Below are 19,582 nucleotides of genomic sequence, written 5' to 3'. Positions count from 1 at the left end.
TGAGCAACTCAATCTGCCTGCTTTGCCTGATTTTTGGTAAAAGTTGCTCTTTTTCTAAATAAAAAAATCAATGTTTGCATGCATGGTGTGTTGTGAGTTAATTTTTTGAGTTTGCTTGCAAGCAAATTTTATGTGACAGACTAAGGTAACCAATGGCAGATAGATAGATCTCTGTATGAATCTGTGATTTTGTGAGCAACTCAATCTGCCTGCCTGCTTTACCTGATTTTGGGTAAAAGTTGCTCTTTTTTATAAAAAAAATCAATATATAAATATTTATAATATTTACATACAAGCCATGCCCAGCGAGTCACATGACCACCAAGCCACACCCACAAATTAGGCCACGCCCACAAAACCGGTTAGTGGTCCCCGGGATCTAAAATTATGAGTTTGGTGGTCCCTGAGGTCCAAAAGGTTGGCGACTCCTGGTCTACGCTGTTATCTTCTCCGAAAAATATTATTATTTAAATTAAAGAGAATCCAGTGAGAGTACTAAAAGTTGATAAATAAAATAAAACCAAGAGGAGCTACTGCAAACACGCTCCAGCAGCAGTGGGATGATTCCTCACAAGTGGTAGAAAAGCATGCTTTGGCGCATGCTCACTCCAGCCCCCTGCTTGAGCAAATGCAGTTTCGCCGACTCACCCGCCGCTTGCGCAGCCCGGTTCCCAACAATCCACGGCCGGATAGTTGAGGACCTCTGTCTTAGAAGACATTAAAAGACAGAATGTATAAAAAGTTCCTCAAACGTATGCTGGAAATATTGTCAGGATGGCAACAAACAAAAGAATTTCAAGGCATGAGGTCTATTCAAAGAACATTTTATTAGAGCATGTCATATTGGCACAATGCTGGTCCACAAACTGGATCTAAAGTTCCTACCGGTTTTCCCCCTAATTAAAGGTTTGTCACTTCCGCAAAGGCATCAGTCACATGGTCCAATCAGCACACAGTCAAGATGTGGAATGACCTTATTCTCCACCTCCCAACCACCTGCACACATGACCGTGGTTCCCAGGGGAAAGGATGTTGTTTTGGTTATAGCACCCCAGTTATTTCTACGCTCCCTCCCATCCCTCAACTCCAGGTCTGTGTCAGCATTGAAGCTTTGAAGAAAGAAAAATCTCAGTAGAATAGTAAAATGGCCACCATCTAGCCAGCTTCAGGGTTGACAAATATAATAAAAAGAGGGGATATTTTATCATGTTTGGTGTACATGTACAAAAGCCATTTATTAGTACAGGGATATTTTAAAGATTCACATACAACTGAAACCAGGTATTTTTATTTTGGAATGATGGGTAAGTAGCTGGGGAAAAATCATGGATTATTTTTTTTTATACATATACTGTAGGACAACTGCAATAAGACTATTATAGGTACTTCTTGATTACAGAAGTACAGAAATAAGAGGGCTACCTAGCATTGGTGAAATTGGGAGGTCCAATCTGTAGCTGGATAAGAAAAGTCAACGTTTGACCAAACTGGATAGAAGTTAAGTCTATGGGATCTGCAGATTCTTGTTGCTTTAATTACAATAATGCAACTTTCTATACAGTAGATAGTAAAGGGATGTTTCATCAATCTGCCCCACACAGAGAACCAACATCATTGCTTAATGCAACTGAGCTAGAACAGTGCTTTTCAATCTTGGCAGTTTTAAGCTGTGTGGACTTCAACTCCCAGAATTCTTCAGCCAGCATTACAGCATGCTGGCTGGGATTCCCAGAGTTGATTGGGAAGCTGCCAAGGTTGAGAAACACTAACATACTATTACATGCCCAATTTCAGTCACTCAACCCATTTCTTCCAACATCCACTGAGATTCAACAGGCTGGTTATGCTGGTACAGGAGTGGTCAACATCTTCCCAATCAAATTACTGTCCATGCTCTTTAAGAAGCATGTCAGGGACTGCATCAGAAGAAAGACCTATGGGGCTGGACAAAACTAAATGCAAGTTCTTTTCATTTATATTTACACTGAATAAAAAGCAACCAGTATTCATATATTATGAGGCAACTGTTTTAATTGTCTTCCCCTCTTGTTACATTAAACATTATCATTTAGCAACAACTTTTGAAAGCAGCCAAAGCTTTCTTATGTCTTCATTTTGGCAGCATATCAGTGTGTCTCATACTCGGATCTCAAATGGTTAGTCTTCCCAAGCAGTCAGGCCCATTTTCTGAGATGGAAAAGAGACAATCCAGAAATGTTTGATTTCTGTTGCGCGTTTGCTGCCATCCTGTGGAAACTGGGCGACTAACAACTAGCATTTGGAAAGCCAGTTTCTTCCCTCTGCAGCTTTTAAACTATAGTACGGATAGGAGTTCTTGGTTGGAAGCTGTTCTCAACAAAATAACAACAAATTTATAATCTGTTTTCAACAATCCAATAAACTTATTATTATGAGAACATTTAAAAGTTTATTGTAAACAGATGCAGTTTCAAAGAATGAAAACAGTACTTTATTTGTAGATAAAATTATTATACATGGCAGACTGTTCCTATCCAGCATTGCTTTGTTAGTACAGCAATCTCAGTGTAAATACAAAGACTGCAAGAGGGCTTCATGTGATTTAATGCAACTGGGTGCAATAAAGAAAATAATGTGTATTGCACCTCGAAAACACTCAGGAAGGAAGTTATTATTTTGTTTTATTTACAGCATTTAGATACTACTTGCTAGTAAAAATGATCAGGTTGATGAATAATAAAAAGTGATGAAACACAACATACAAAAATAAAATAAGAGCATTAAAACCAGAAGAGAATGGTATAAGAAAACTAACCCAGAAGTCATCTTCAATTTTTATGTTTCACATTTTCCCCATTACAAATTTGCTCTATCTTGTTTTCTTACTAGTTTATATTTTTTGTAAAAAGTTCTGAGAAAAATTCATACCCATTCATTTTTAACAGATAACAGATAATCAGAGTTGGAAGGGATCTTACAGGTCATCTAGTCCAACCCCCCATCTAAACGGGAGACCCTACACCATTTCTGACAAATGGCAGTCCAATCTCTTCTTGAAAGTCTCAAGTGATGGCGCTCCCACAACTTCTGAGGGCAAGCTGTTCCATTGGTTGATTGTTCTCACTGTCAGACAGTTTCTTCTTATTTCCAGGTTAAATCTCTCCTTGTTCAGTTTCCATCCATTATTCCTTGTCTGGCCTACAGGCGCTTTAGAAAATAGTTTGACTCCTTCCTCTCTCTGGCAGCCCCTCGAATATTGGAAGACCGCTATCATGTCTCCCCTGGTCCTTCTCTTTACTAGACTAGCCAAGCCCAGTTCCTGTAACCATTCTTCATATGGTTTAGTCTCCAGTCCCCTAATCATCCTGGTTGCTCTTCTCTGTACTTTTTCTAGAGTCTCAACATCTTTTTTATAATGTGGTGACCAAAACTGGATGCAGTACTCTAGGTGTGGTCTTACTAAGGCTTTATAGAGTGGCATTAGTACCTCACTTGATCTTGATTATATCCCTCTGTTAATGCAATTTAGGATTGCATTAGCTTTTTTGGCTGCTGCTGCACACTGCTGGCTCATATTTAGCTGGTTGTCTACTAAAACTCTAAGATGTACATAGCTTTTTTAAAAATATGCTTTCTGAAAGTGATTTTTATCTAGAAGTAAAATTACTTTAAATGCAAAAGAACTGTCCATTGCATAGCATACAAAAAACTGCAAATGTTGGCATTCTAACACTTGTATAAATCAATTTATAATGAACTATATAACAGGATATGGATGATACCAATTTATTCTTTACCATCCAGGCCAAGCTGGAGATAACTTAAATCTCCAGTAAGAATGGAAACTCTGGAATGTTATTCTTAGAGCAATTGGGTACATACAACTCTCAGGAAAATTCAAAGATTTAATGCTTCTACCTTAACAGAGGAAAGGAAAAAGAATTGAGCCAGTTGCCAGGGTGTCTGAATCACAGTCACATGACTGCAAGGATGCTGCAACAGTCATAAGTCCAAGTAACATTCGTAAGTTACTTTTGTCAGGATCCTTGTAAGTTTGAATGTTTGATAAACAAATGATTGTAAATCAAGGACTACCTATGCCACTGAAGGATTCATCGTATTAGTGGAACTATCACCAACAACAGACAACTAATCTACAATGTATTGTAACCTTTCCCAGCCCATGGGATGTATAGCACATCAACTCCCATTATGCTCCAGTTAGCTGCGACGACTGGGAGTTTATGAGAACTTCAAAACACTTTGTCTGGGCAGCTCCAGACTGGGGAAAGCTGATGTACCATCTCAGGGATTTTAGTGGCCTTAGGGCAATGGGCCCAAAGGGACATCTGTTAAAATGTCCTAATATGATTGTGTGGTTCAGTGTTTCTCGACCTTGGCAACTTTAAGATGGGCCAAGTTCCAAAATTCCCCAGCCAGCCACGTCTGGGAGTTGAAGTCCACTCCACCCATCTTAAAGTTGCCAAGATTGAGAAACACTGGTGTAGATATTTTACAAGTAGCATCCCATCCTTAAGAGCCTCTTATACAATCAGATCTGAACAGCAAAATGAAATGAAAAATTCAGTCAGACAATACAGTCTGCTCTCTCTCCCTCCCTCAGCTTTCTTCCAATCCCAGCTTTCTCTGGCTGGGCTTCAGCTCCTCCTCACATTCCAGGCCTGCTGAAACTTCCCCTAAAAAATTCTCCAAAATGGAGCCGTCTCTGCCCCTAGCAACGCATACAGTAAAAAGCTCAAAGCTGAAAAACAAGGTTTTCATTATTTTCATTTCTATGGTGTTATGCACAGCCTTGCTAGGCCTGCTGCAGCTCAAGTTCTTAAAACCCAGATACAGGGACTTTTATTCTTTTGACGTGAAGGATTGGAGAGGAAGAACCATGTCTTTGGAGAAATACCGAGGCAAAGTAAGTAATTTCAATTTCTTTAGATGGTTAGGAAATGGAAATCCAGGATCTGAAGTTAAAATGTAATACTTGCTGAGATAAACTGAGAAGTTTCAGTGGTTCATTTTCTCCACTATCTGATTTTAGGGACCAGGAATATCTCCTGCAGAAATGGACATCTACTAACCATGCTTACACTGGCAGTTTTTATAATAAAATAAAAAAATGATGTAAGAATTGGCTTATCAAACCAGACTCTGTTAGTAACTATCAGATGCCTCTGCAAAGTTTAAAAACTGGACCTGGTTGAATCAGCTCCAATTTTTAGACTTTGCAGAGGGATCTGATAATGACCAACAGGCTCTGGTTTGATTGGCCAGTTCTCATATTGTTCTTTATTTTATTATAAAGACTGCAAGTGTAAGCATAGTTAATAGGTGGCTGTTTTTGCTAGTGAACCACTGTTGACTAAAATTCTTGAATTTGGTAACTAAATGCATACATTCATTTGAACAATTGAAGGTAGATTGTTCTTAATGCTTGCAATGCTAGGGAAACTATTATTTCCGTGGGAGAAAGTAGGCTTATGTTTCATAAATTCACATAAACTAAAGTGACCTAAAAAGTACTTCACTTTGTCTGAATTGTATGCTTTGCTTCTACTCAATACCTATGATTTAAATGCTGTCTTTTTTTTATATATAGTGAAACTGATCTGAACACTAGACTTTTCTGCATTGAGATAGCCAAGATAAATGAGATAGGAAGATATTTCTCAGCAGCGATCTGATCGGTGTTCTTTTTTAATTTTTCTAATTTTCTATCTGTCTCAAGGCAACTCTGGTTGTAAACGTGGCTAGTTACTGCCAGCACACAGAAAAAAATTACATCATGCTGCAGGAACTCCAGCGAGAGTTTGGATCATCCCATTTCACTGTATTGGCCTTTCCTTGCAATCAGTTTGGGGAAATGGAGCCAGGTCTGAATGACGAGATCATTTATTTTGCTAAATCAAATTATGGAGTGACATTCCCCATCTTCAGTAAAATAAAAATTCTAGGTTCTGAAGCATCGCCAGCGTTTAAATTTCTGATAGGTAAGGTTGTGTCTCTCTTAAGCTGCATGTTGTGTCTTTTAGTGCAATGTTATTTTAGGCAGAAACATGTACAGATTAAGATTTGCTGGATTTGCAATTCCTATTTAAAAAATTGCTTCTACTACCTAAATCTCTTCAAATATTCTTGAAAAGTACAACAGGACACCAGTAAAAATCCAGAAAAAGGACTGTCTAGATAAATCTTCAATTTGAAATAGAATATATTTATTTACATTGTGCAGTTCTTTACCTTCTCCAATGACAATCCCTATCAGCCAGTTTGGTTTAGTAGTGGTTTAAGGCAGGGGTCACCAACCTTTTGGACCTCAGGGACCACCAAACTCATAATTTTAGATCCCAGGGACCACTAACCGGTTCTGTGGGCATGGCCTAATTTGTGGGTGTAGCTTGGTGGTCATGTGACTGGCTGGGCATGGCTTGTATGTAAATATTATAAATATTTATATAAATATTGAATTTTTTATAAAAAAAGAACAACTTTTACCCAAAATCAGGCAAAGCAGGCAGATTGAGTTGCTCACAGAATCACAGATTCATTCAGAGATCTATCTATCTGCCATTGGCTAGCTCAGTCTGTCACATAAAATTTGCTTGCAAGCAAACTCATAAAATTTGCTAGCAAGCAAACTCACAAAATTAATTCACAACACACCATGCATGTAAATACTGAATTTTTTATTTAAAAAAAGAACAACTTTTACCCAAAATCAGACAAAGCAGGCAGATTGAGTTGCTCACAGAATCATTCAATTATCTATCTATCTGCCATCATCTAGCTCAGTCTCTCAAATTTGCTTGCCGTGAGGCTGCACTGAATTTGCTTGCAAGCAAACCTTCAGTCCTAAGGGAGGTTCAGCAGTGCTGAGCCGAAGATCTAAAGACTAGTTAGAAAGCAAGAAATCCAACCATTTCCTGCTTCCAGCTCATCTAAATCTCCCGGCACAGCAGAAGAGATGATGGTCGGAAAAAGGTAAAATAGCAATTTAGCAGGCAAGTTTACCAGGTAAGGAGTGAATGGGCAGAGAGGGTTCCCGCAGGCCATGTGGGTGGCGCAGCCTTGTATTTCTGCGCAGCCAGGATTAATTGCTTTGTGGTGGTGCTCTGGGGGTGAGATTTCTCTGTGGCCCACCAAAATTTTCTCACAGCCCAACAATGGGCGGCGGCCCACCAGTTGGCGACCGCTGGTTTAAGGCATCAGGCTAGAAACTGGGAAACTGTGAGTTCTCATCCTCCCGTAGGCATGTTGGATAGCCTCGGGCCAGTCACTTTTGCTCAACCCTAGAAAAGACAATGGCAAATTGGTCTTGAAACTGCAGAGACTGTTCTAGGAAGTCTCCAGGAGTCCAAAACTGCCTTGAAGGCACATACATATCACTAGCTAACACATTGCAAAATAGTGATTCTTGTCTGTCTAAATAAAAAGATTGATTTGCCTAATTTAACTACCTTACAGAAGTCCGCTTTGTTATTATTATTCCTAAATGAAGCTTTTGCATTTAAAATTGATATCAAGAAAAACAACAAGGATCTGCATATGGATAACAGGAAGTGTCTGTGTGCTTATTCTTGTGCCCTGTCTCTAAGAATCTTTTTAGAATTCTTTCTTTTTTTTTTAAAGAAACCAAACTGCTTGCAGTCACTAATGAAGAGAATCTATGACTGGCACTGCCACGTAAACTGGAATTGTTCTGATATGTATAGGTGTAACAGGATCAAACTGCAAATCAATTATGAAGGTAGAGTGAATCAGTCAAGAGGAAGAAAAAGACGGAGAAAGTCACAGTTGAATGGAGTTGATGAGATTCTCAAAAAAAAAAAAAAAAGACATAAGTTCTAGTTTGGCCTAAGCCATGAAGCTGAACAGGTGACTTTGGGCCAGTCACTCCCACCTCTAGAAATAAATCAAGGCAAACCTCTTTCAAAAAAATTCACACTACAATTGCTTGGACAGCACAGGCCCTCTCCCTACCCCTAAGTTTGGTTAGATCTTCTATTGTCTTCTGCTAGTAATTTCACGGCTCACCAATTCTGGCTCCATTCTACACATTGAATAACACTGGTTATTAACCATAAACACTTGATAGGTGTTTATGGTCATGTGATCAAAATTTGGCTACTTGCCTACTGACATATATTTATGATGGTTGCAGTGTCCCAGGGTCATATAATCCCATTTTGTGACCTTCTGACCAGCAATCAATGGGGAAGCCAGATTCACTTCACGGCCGTGTTACTAATTTAAAAACTGCAGTGATTCATTTAACAATGGTGGCAAAAAAAAATCATAAAATGGCGGGGGGGCAGGGGGAATCACAAATGTTTGCTTAGCAACAGAAATCTTGGGCTCAATGGTGGACATATGCCTGCCCATGGCCCTCACAAGTTCCGTTTTCGCTGGCAGAGGCACTGTGGGGCCGGTCCTTCACTGTTTCCAGTGAAGTCCCTGCAGGCCAGATCTAAGCACCCTGTGGGCCGAATCTGGCCCCAGGGCCTTAAGTTTGACACCCCTGGATTAAAGTATGATCCCAACTTAGTGCCTACATTTTCCAAATCACATCCCTGCTGCCTGTGACCTAAAAGTGCCTCATCTTATGTTATTCCTGCAGATTCTTCGAAAAAGGAACCTAAGTGGAATTTCTGGAAGTATCTAATTAGCCCTGAAGGTAAAGTTGTGAAATACTTGAAGCCTGAAGAACCCATAGAAAACATCAAGCAGGATATAGCCGCTCTGATTAGGGAGATAATTATAAAAAAGAAGGAAGATCTTTGAGGAAGTCACTGTGCCTTGTGGATCCATTGGGCAACTTCACCATCCAGCCTTAGTACTTTCCTGCTCAAATATGGCAAATGCTGAGCTATCAATGATATTTCTTGACATTTAATGACATGATAAACTGACAAACAGAAGTTTCTTTTCTGTTTAGAACTATGAAAGATGCTGAGAGCAAACCAAATCAAGACTTTAATAGTGCCCTAAGCACTTTACCCAAATGAGCCTTGGACTCTACAAACATGGTTTACTGGGATATCTGGCTAGGAAATCTGATTATGACCAATGTAAGAGACTTTTCGAGAGGGAAAGAAGACACAATAAATATTGCTTTCCTAAACCATTTCCTGCTATGATTTTACATACACACACAATTATGTTATTGTGACTTTATAGAGAGAAAAACAATTTGGCGTGGTGATTAAAAGCATCAGACTAGAAACGGTAAGACTGTGAGTTCTAGTCCTACCTTGGACATGAAGTCAGCTGGGTGGCCTTGGTCTAGTCATTCTCTCTCACCCCTAGGAAGGATGCAAGAGTGAACTATTTCTGTAGCAGCTACCAGGAGCCCAACCTGACATAAAGAACCACACCCCCCCAAAAAAAGTTAGGGTTTTAAAGTTGCAAGGAGAAACACTGGCTTAAGCACTGCTGACTTTGTTCTGACCATTCTATGATAGTAAAGTTTTAAATCAAGGGTCTTCAAACTTGGACAGTTTAAGACATGTGGACTTCAACTCCCAGAATTCCTGAGCTAACATGACTGGAGAAGGAATGTTGGGAGTTGGAAGTCCACAAGTCTTAAAGCTGTCAAGTTTGAAGACCCCTTTTTTAAATAAAAGGGAAACGTTTAGCAACAGTCCAAATATTAATACTGAATCTCTAGGTAATCCTTATCCTTAGGCAGCCCAAATAATAAAAACCTTATATACAGGCAATCCTCAACTTGCAACCACATTTGAGCCCAAAATTTCTGTTGCTAAGTGAGACAGTTAAGTGAGTTTTGCCCATTTCTTGGCACAAGTATTAAGTTAATCACTGCAACTAAGTTAATAACCCAGCTGTTAAGTGAAACTGGCTTCCCCATTTACTTTGTTTGTCAGAAGGTTGCAAAAGGTGATCACATGACCCCGGGGCACTCCAGCTGTCATAAATATGAGTCAGTTACTAAGCAACTGAAATTTAATCATGTGACCATGGAGATGTTGCAATGGTCGTAAGTGTGAAAAATTGTCAAAGTCACTTTTTTCATTGGCATTGTAACTTCAGTCACTAAATGAACTGTTGTAAGTCGAGGACTACCTATAGTAAGAAGAATTGCAAATCAATTTAATACATATGAGCTGAGATTCATTTTCATACTGGAAATGAAAATAAATTACATACTATCTATCATTAATTTTGGCAATAGATAAGCTAGTTTGGAAAATACCAAGCCAATCTGAAACAAAATAAATTAAAATCTTAATGCACTTTTTCACAGCACTGCATACCTTAAAAGTGTTTAATTACAATGAGGGCTATTGCCCTTCTCTCCCTACAAGCAAATTTGACATATTAGCCTCAAAATGATGATAAATTGTGCAATAATATGGAAGTGTACTTAGTTGCTGGAATACATACAACAGCTAACTAAGAGATACACTGCCAAACCATCCCACACAGAGACAGAACACACATAGTACTATAAACTCGGATGATTATATCAGAATGAAGAACATCAAAGAAACTTCAATTGAACAATTAGTGCACAGAAAACTATTTTCAGTTTTGCCTATGTGAGTTAGCCTAATAAGAGAAATATTCCAACATGGGTCATCTGCAGATAGCAATAGCACTTAGACACATATATCGCTTCACCGTGCTTTATATAGCCCTCTCTAAGTGATTTATCGAGTCAGCATATTGCCCCCAACAATCTGGGTCTTCATTTTACCGACCTCAGAAGGATGGAAGGCTGAGTCAACCTAGAGTAAAGGAAAATATATTCTATTTCAAATCGCAGGATCGAAGAAATCAAACTCCTGCCAGTGAGAGCAGTTAGCTTGCAATACTGCATTCTAACCACTGTGCCATCATGCACAGTGTTAGAATGTTAAACAATAATAAGTCTTCTTGATGACAGTTTTTGGACATTTTGCTGCCCCAAGTCACCTGATGACCAAAATATGTGCCGTAGGCTGGCAGCTGAATGTCAGCTGGTGCCATCTGGATATCCATCCAGCTAACAATACACTGCCATTCCACTACACACACAACTTTATGTTATTCTCTCTCTCTGACAACCAACAGTTCCTGCAACAGGTAACAGTGTGGTAGTGACTGCTAGAATTAAACAAAGCAGCCAGCTAATTCTACACTGCCTATCGGTCACAGGTTGCATCATGCCAGAGGATAGGTTTTTGAGACACAAATTTGCCTTAGATCAGTGCTGCAGCTATCAAAATAGGTAAAAATAATACTATAATCTAATATTTATTTCTAAATGGAGAGTTCATAATAATAAGTCATGAAGGTTAGAAAGATTGCAACTAAATACTGTGTGAAAATACTATTGCCTCCCTCCATTCATTCATTCTCTGAAATGTTTTATAAATTTTAATGATTACCTAGGTTCTAATATAAAATGTAAAGTTGTTATCTTGTACTATGCTAAAAAGAGTCAGAAGTCAATGCCTCTTTCTTTCTTTCCTTGAACCTCATATTTTCTTTCCCCCTTTCTTTTTCCTTCCCTTAATTTCCTATTTTTATTTAAAAAAGGGTAAATTGCATATATTTTATCCAGAAAGTCATAGCTATATAGATATATTTTTTAACTCGGGGGGGGGCCGGGGGGGGTTGGGGGGTGGGGTTGGTTTTGGTTTTTTTTTTCTTTTTTGTCTTTGGCTGTGTTTCCGGGGGGGGGGGGTGGGCCCCCCGCCAAACCAACCCCGAAAAAATAAAAAAATATATATAAAAAAAAAAAGGGAAGGTTCAATATATTTTTTCGAAAAACCAGACCATAACCCAAACAATTAATAGACTTTAGAGATGTGATTCAAAAACTTCAAAGTTGATTTGAAATTGAAGACTCAAATCCTGAAATCCTGATCCTGAAATCCAAATTAACCAAATTGAACTATTATTTTGCCTCAATCAAATCAGATTTCTGAATCCATTCAAATCAGATTTATTTTCCAACCTGAAAGAGGTTGAAACAACTGGGTTTCTTAAATAGACCAGAGGTGTTAATTAATCCAATGGATGGATTCACAAGGACACACTTCCATGATTTCTGCAGCATATTGGAATGCAGCCCTCTGGAGTGCAACCAGCTGCTGTAACACAAAAGGTATTCAAACAGCCAGCTAGTACTGCACTGCCAAAGTGACACATATCTCTTCTCATGTTCAAAGTTTCCTTCTCATTATATTATTCTATTCAATTTATTTCACCATACTTCTTGCACCAGTGACTCTAGGACTATCAATGTAATTAAAAGTAATTCAGACCCAGAATAAAAACAAATAAACATCAACAATAATAATAATAAACTACAGGTTCATTTTCCAAAAAAACTAGCAGGATTGAGACCAACCTTCCCCATTTAACATTACTAATATTTCTAAGGCAGGACTGTCAAACTCATAGCCCGCGGCTCAGGTCAGATGCATCACATGCTAGTCACACCCACACCTGATTTAGCGAAGGGGAAAAAAGTCCCAATACGTCACATGACACCACCGTAATGCCACAAGTCTGACACCCCTGTTCTAAGGCTTTCCCAATAATAAATTGTTATTATCAGCCTGTCAATAATGATAACTTATGCCATTAGACAAAGTGTGTTCAGGGAGAGAGGGGGGAGGTATCAAAACAGTCAAGATGGCAGGCACAACTTGCAGTCAGTTTAGAAGGCAACACAGATTAGATGCCTGAATGGGAAATGGAAAAAGTTTATGACAATATATTTGTCCATTCTCTTTGTGAGCTTTTTGATAAAATACTGATAAAGATAGACCTTTGATCTTACCCAAAAGGCTCTTCTGTTCATCCCTCTGCAATCTTCAGTGTTTTGAGATCAGCGCTCTTGTATTTGTAATAGCGGCATAAAATGGTGAATTTCAGCAAACACATATTTTTGCCTTCATTGAATATTGTATTATACCATAGTTGTCTTAATTATGGTCTGCTGTACATACAGGTGAAACTAGAAAAATTAGAATATTGTGCAAAAGTTCATTTAGTTCAGTAATGCAACTTAAAAGGTGAACCTAAGATATGAGATAGACTCATTGTATGCAAAGCAAGATAGTTCAAGCCATGGTTTGTCCTACTTGTGATGATTATGGCTTACAGCTCATGAAAACCCCAAATCCACAATCTCAGAAAATTAGAATATTGTGAAAAGGTTCAATATTCTAGGCTCAAAGTGTCCCACTCTAATCAGCTAATTAAGCCATAACACCTGCAAAGGGTTTCTCAGACTTTAAATGGTTTCTCAAGTCTGCTTCAGTAGGAATCACAATCATGGGAAAGACTGCTGACCTGACAGTTGTGCAGAAAACCATCATTGACACCCTCCATAAGGAGAGAAAGCCTCAAAAGGTAATTGCAAAAGAAGTAGGATGTTCCCAAAGTGCTGTATCAAAGCACATTAATAGAAAGTTATGTGGAAGGGAAAAGTGTGGAAGAAAAATGTGCACAAGCAGCAGGGATGACTGCAGTCTGGAGAGGATTGTCAGGAAAAGGCCATTCAAAAGTGTTGGGGACTTTCACAAGGAGTGGACTGAGGCTGGAGTCAGTGCATCAAGAGCCATCACACACAGATGGATCCTGGACATGGGCTTCAGATGCCGTATTCCTCTTGTCAAGCCGCTCCTGAACAACAAACAACGTCAGAAGCATCTTACCTGGGCTAAAGAAAAAAAGAACTGGTCTGTTCCTCAGTGACCCAAAGTCCTCTTTTCTGATGAGAACAACTTTTGCATCTCATTTGGAAACCAAGGACCCAGACTCTGGAGGAAGAATGGAGAGGCACACATTGCAAGATGCTTGAAGTTCAGTGTGAAGTCTCCACAGTCTGTGTTGATTTGGGGAGCCATCTGCTGGTGTTGGTCCACTGTACTTCATGAAGTCCAGGGTCAATGCACCGTCTACCAGGAGATTTTGGAGCACTTCATGCTTCCTTCTGTGGACGAGCTTTATGGGGATGATGACTTCATTTTCCAGCAGGACTTGGCACCTGCTCACACTGCCAAAAGCACCAAAACCTGGTTCAATGACAGTGGGATTACTGTGCTTGATTGGCCAGCAAACTCGCCTGACCGGAACCCCATAGAGAATCTATGGGGCATTGCCAAGAGAAAGATGAGAGACATCAGACCTAACAATGCAGAAGAGCTGAAGGCCGCTATTGAAGCATCCTGGTCTTCCATAATACCTCAGCAGTGCCACAGGCTGATAGCTTCCATGTCACGCCACATTGAGGCAGTAATTGCTGCAAAAGGAGCCCAAACCAAGTACTGAATACATATGCATGCTTATATTTTTCAGAGGTCCGATATTGTTCTATGTACAATCCTTGTTTTATTGATTGCATGTAATATTCTAATTTTCTGAGATTGTGGATTTGGGGTTTTCATGAGCTGTAAGCCATCATCATCACAAGTATGACAAATCACGGCTTGAACTATCTTGCTTGCATGTAATGAGTCTATCTCATATATTAGTTTCACCTTTTAAGTTGCATTACAGAAATAAATGAACTTTTGCACGATATTCTAATTTTTCTAGTTTCACCTGTATATACAATTTAGTAAATGTATGCCAGGTGTACAAAATGTGTTAAACCAAAATTAGTGAATAATTATGATATAGCACAATTGTGGACCTGGTGTATGTACAGGTAATCCTTGACTAACAATTATTCATTTAGTGACCATTCAAAGTTGCAATGACACTGAAAAAAGTGACCTATGATGGGTTTTCACACTTACAACTATTATAGCATCCTCATGGTAATGGGATCAAAATTTGGATGCTTGGCAACTGGCCTGTATTTATGACAGCTGCACTCTCCCAGAGTTAAGGGATCACCATTTGTAACCTTCCCAGCCAGTTTCCATCAAGCAAAGATAATGGCGGAAGCCAGATTAATTTAACAGGATTTACTTAACAACTACACTGATTCGCTTGACAACTATGGTAAAAGGTCGTAAAATGGGGCAAAACTCACTTAACAACTGTCTTGCTTAGCAATGGAAATTTTGGGCTCATTTGTGGTCGTAAATCGATGACCTGTACGTACATACAAGATTGTGGATTCCTTTCAACAAATATAGCATATTACAGGACAAAAATCTGTTATTCCCTCCCTCACAAACTTCTCTCCGTCACACACACATTGCTGTTACCATCATTTCTGTTGCTGTTGAAAATGCACATATCATACATTAGTACAGTGTCAAAATACACCATTTGTAACAAGAGTCCACCCCCCCCACCCCCCCAAAAAAAGCAAGTAGTTGGGGAAGCAAAAAAACCTCTGCCAGGGAAGTTAAGCACGCACTTGCCAGTCTGGGTAAACAAAACTGGAACTGAAAAGACATTAATATCTCACACCTCGTCTCCTTTGGGCCTTTTGCACCTCCTGCAAGGATAAAAGCAATGCTATTTCTATTTTCCATCATTCATTTTATTTCATAGAACTTACAGTGTTACGAAGAATACACACTGCAGAGTTCAGTGCAACTCTGCAAAGTCTTACCTTAGTAAATTTTTGCAAACTTTGTTTTCTGGTCTGTCTGAGATTGGTCCCAAGTGCTCTCATGATTTTTTCCTTTAAAGTAAGCATACAATACATACATACATCTTTATGTATTTTATTCAAACTATAGAAATATCAGTCCTTATTTTCAAAGACTTGCTTTCATATTTGTTCAGATATTTCTAAACTTATCATTTTCTCCAGTTCACATACATACATATATGTGCTGCACATTTTATTATGCTTTGTGAATAAATGTTCTATTTAGCTACCTTGTAAGTTTGACTAGACCAGGAAAAAGAAATGATTTCATGTTATAACATAACCTGGAACCTGCTGATTATGTTTCATATTCACCAGGATGTGTCTTATATTAAGGATTTTAAGCAGACAGGATCCTATGTATATTCCATCTTTATTGTCTTTTGTCCACCAAGGCAACATGCCCTAGCCAATCATAACTGATCCCAAACATATAAGCAGAATTAGACCTTATTTGTACTTGGAAAGGAAACCACTACGAAATCCCAAAGCTTTAGGCTAAATTGGGGGATTTAAAAATATCTAGAAGACATCTGGGTTGTGGTAAACCAGTTTTATATTGCTGCAGGTATCCATGAAATCACTGATAGCCAAAACAGAAAGGAAACCTCACCCTTAATCGTTCTCTCACTATTTCTCCCAGCTTTATAATGTGATCAATGCCCCTTTCCTAAAACCATTAAAATATATTAAAGATCCACAGGCCATTTAATTATATCCCTGTGTCTTGTTATACACCAACCAGGGGAAATGTCATTGCCTTTTTTAATTTTTAATCCAAATTGTAACCAACCACCATAGATACTAACGGATTACTTCTACGTAAATAGGTGTAAAATCTAAGTAGTGGGCAGCGATGGTTCCCGTATACTGTCACTCCAGCCAGTAGCTAGCAACTGTTCTTAAAAAGCCGCTGCTGAGCGGACAGGACTGAGATTTACCCACAACTCGTCTTCATCCGTCTTGACCCTCTGGGATGCGCATCTTTCTAACTTCCACTCCTCTTCTGAAGAGAGTTACTAAGCTTTGCTGACGCTGAACAAAAGCATTGCTTTTCAGAAATCCTCCCCCCACTCCCCCGAGCCTTCCCTTCTGCGGCGAAGAATTAACTTTCCCAACATCGGCGAGCACCTAATTTTGCCTACTGCTCCTCTTAGGTGCAACTCATTAGGAAATCGTGTTCTTCCATCTGCTTCTTGGAGCTTTTCAGAAATGGGGAGGGGGGGCGCTTTGGGTATCAAGACCCCGTAGGGAGCCGCCCGCTGCCTTACTACTCTCTTCCCAGACCCCAATGAAGCCCCATTTCGACGGAATCGTTTTAAAGAGACCGAACAAGCGGCAAGCGAAGCGGGAATGCCTCGCTCTGGCTCCCGATTGGCTGCCTAGTTTCCTCTGACGACAGAAAGTTCCCTTCCATGGGAACGTCGCGGCGCGTTACGTTGGGTGGCGGCGGGCTCTTTTTTGCGCCTTTGGTGCGGGTAGGCCGCGATATCCCGGGCAAAGACCCGCTTCGGCTGCGCAACGTGGAGATGCCTCTATTGTCCGTCACGGGACAGCGCGGGGAGCGTTTGCCTAACCGCGCCAAAGAGCGCGGCGGCGGGCGAAGAAGCGGGGAAGGGAGTGGAAAATCCTTTGTTGTGCTCCGTATAAGGATGGCGGAGTTTTGAACGGGGAAACACAGCCCGAAATACCAGTTTTGGGGTGCATCCCATTTTAAAAAATATTTGTTGTTGTTGTGGTCCAATGATGATGCCAAGGCCCAGAATTGGCAAATCGGACTATTGGAAAAGATTGCAGCCGAGGATGCCCGGCCAAGGCTCTTTAGCCATTCATGCTCTCCCAGGGGACTTCATTTCAGTTACTCTTCTTCCGTTATTCATTTCGTTCATTTATTGGGGTGGGGGGCAGCTGAGGGCGCTCAGGCTCATCAGGCTTTCTCCCTCTGTATTTGGATTGTAAAATTAGTTATTTTTCTAAAGTTGTTTTACCCAAAGGTGGTGCTCCTCAGAGCTTCAGCTTGCAACTTCTTGTGTAAATCGGTGTTTCTCAAACCTCAGCAGCTTTAAGATGGGCAGGTTTCAAATCCCAGAAGTCCACACATATGGCATGTGGTAATTTGTCCACACAGATGGTACACAGATGGCATACAGTAGTTTTGATAGGTGTGGCTCCACAGAGAACAAATCCACCGTGAAGATAGATGTAAGATCATTTGATGAACCACATTTGGCTTAGGCCACAGTCTAGATTATGGAAAAAAGTAAAATGCCTAAAACATAATAGCTTTCTTTTTTTAAAAAAACAGAAGCAAAATCATTTTCATCTCCCTAAACTTACTTTGTGTACTTGGAACTCAGAACCAGCCTATTTCAGCTCGCTTTAAACATCAGTAAATAAAAGCATACAGGTGAAACTCGAAAATAAATTTCATTTATCTCAGTAATGCAACATAAAAGGTGAAACTAATAGATAGACTCATTACATGCAAAGCAAGATAGTTCAAGCCGTGATTTGTCATACTTGTGATGATTATGGCTTACAGCTCATGAAAACCCCAAATCCACAATCTCAGAAAATTAGAATATTACATGCAATCAATAAAACAAGGATTGTACATAGAACAATATTGGACCTCTGAAAAATATAAGCATGCATATGTATTCAGTACTTGGTTTGGGCTCCTTTTGCAGCAATTACTGCCTCAATGCGGCGTGGCATATAAGCTATCAGCCTATGGCACTGCTGAGGTGTTATGGAAGACCAGGATGCTTCAATAGCAGCCTGCATCGTTTGGTCTGATGTCTCTCATCTTTCTCTTGGCAATGCCCCATAGATTCTCTATGGGGTTCAGGTCAGGCGAGTTTGCTGGCCAATCAAGCACAGTAATCCCACTGTCATTGAACCAGGTTTTGGTGCTTTTGGCAGTGTGGGCAGGTGCCAAGTCCTGCTGGAAAATGAAGTCAGCATCCCCATAAAGCTAGTCCACAGAAGGAAGCATGAAGTGCTCCAAAATCTCCTGGTAGATGGCTGTGTTGACCCTGGACTTAATGAAGCACAGTGGACCAACACCAGCAGATGACATGGCTCCCCAAATCAACACAGACTGTGGAAACTTCACACTGGACTTCAAGCATCTTGCAGTGTGTGCCTCTCCATTCTTCCTCCAGACTCTGGGTCCTTGGTTTCCAAATGAGATGCAAAAGTTGCTCTCATCAGAAAAGAGGACTTTGGACCACTGAGGAACAGACCAGTTCTGTTTTTCTTTAGTCCAGGTAAGACGCTTCTGATGTTTGTTCAGGAGCAACTTGACAAGAGGAATACGACATCTGAAGCCCATGTCCAGGATCCATCTATGTGTGGTGGCTCTTGATGCACTGACTCCAGCCTCAGTCCACTCCTTGTGAAAGTCCCTAACACTTGAATGGCCTTTTCCTGACAATCCTCTCCAGGCTGCGGTCATCCCTGCTGCTTGTGCACCTTTTTCCTCCACACGTTTCCCTTCCACATAACTTTCTATTAATGTGCTTTGATACAGCACTTTGGGAACATCCAACTTCTTTTGCAATTACCTTTTGAGGCTTTCCCTCCTTATGGAGGGTGTCAGTGATGGTCTTCTACACAACTGTCAGGTCAGCAGTCTTTCCCATGATTGTGATTACTACTGAACCAGACTGAGGGACCATTTAAAGGCTCAGGAATCCTTTGCAGGTGTTATGGCTTAATTGGCTGATTAGAGTGGAACACTTTGAGCCTAGAATATTGAACCTTTCACAATATTCTAATTTTCTGAGATTGTGGATTTGGGGTTTTCACGAGCTGTAAGCCATAATCATCTCAATAACGACACATCATGGCTTGACCTATCTTGCTTTGCATGTAATGAGTCTATCTCATATCTTAGGTTCACCTTTTAAGTTGCATTACTGAACTAAATGAACTTTTGCACAATATTCTAATTTTTTGAGTTTCACCTGTACTTCCAAGTAGGAATTAAATGTATTTTGCCTGAGGACACACATA

At 39.9% G+C, this 19,582-nt stretch overlaps 1 protein-coding gene and 1 long non-coding RNA gene across 4 annotated transcripts; one reads left to right on the top strand and one right to left on the bottom strand.

The window, feature by feature from the left end:
- Positions 1-2,013: 2,013 nt before the first annotated feature.
- Positions 2,014-16,960, bottom strand: LOC148132576 (uncharacterized). Of its 2 annotated transcripts, XR_015748237.1 has the most exons (5): positions 16,694-16,960; positions 15,521-15,592; positions 15,376-15,403; positions 9,242-9,346; positions 2,014-2,346 (listed from the first exon to the last, which is right to left on the bottom strand). It is a non-coding gene; the product is annotated as an uncharacterized LOC148132576 (long non-coding RNA). The 2 variants fall into 2 exon arrangements; XR_015748236.1 differs by lacking the exon at positions 15,376-15,403 and having other exon boundaries at positions 16,694-16,954.
- Positions 4,519-9,115, top strand: GPX8 (glutathione peroxidase 8 (putative)). Of its 2 annotated transcripts, XR_015748235.1 has the most exons (4): positions 4,519-4,906; positions 5,720-5,981; positions 7,621-7,738; positions 8,609-8,742. XR_015748235.1 is itself a non-coding variant. In XM_026670482.2 (3 exons), the coding sequence occupies exons 1-3, from the start codon at positions 4,694-4,696 to the stop codon at positions 8,770-8,772; spliced, it is 639 nt and encodes a 212-aa protein (XP_026526267.1). In that variant the 5' UTR covers positions 4,522-4,693; the 3' UTR covers positions 8,773-9,115. The 2 variants fall into 2 exon arrangements, 1 of the variants encoding a protein (XP_026526267.1); XM_026670482.2 differs by lacking the exon at positions 7,621-7,738 and having other exon boundaries at positions 4,522-4,906; positions 8,609-9,115.
- Positions 16,961-19,582: the final 2,622 nt, after the last annotated feature.

The sequence above is a fragment of the Notechis scutatus genome, chromosome 2 (assembly GCF_049901735.1).
Source record: "Notechis scutatus isolate UNSWTSFEM ecotype Mainland chromosome 2, rNotScu1.2, whole genome shotgun sequence".
NCBI lineage: Eukaryota > Metazoa > Chordata > Lepidosauria > Squamata > Elapidae > Notechis > Notechis scutatus.
This window is presented reverse-complemented; position numbering and strand designations above follow the sequence as displayed.

What these genes read in the sequence shown, in the direction of transcription:
- GPX8 (XM_026670482.2), top strand. Translation starts at nt 4,694, where the DNA reads ATGGAGCCGTCTCTGCCCCTAGCAACGCATACAGTAAAAAGCTCAAAG. An exon ending in TGGAGAAATACCGAGGCAAA is followed by an intron (nt 4,907 to 5,719) that starts GTAAGTAATTTC and finishes ATCTGTCTCAAG; the next exon opens with GCAACTCTGGTTGTAAACGT. An exon ending in AGCGTTTAAATTTCTGATAG is followed by an intron (nt 5,982 to 8,608) that starts GTAAGGTTGTGT and finishes TTATTCCTGCAG; the next exon opens with ATTCTTCGAAAAAGGAACCT.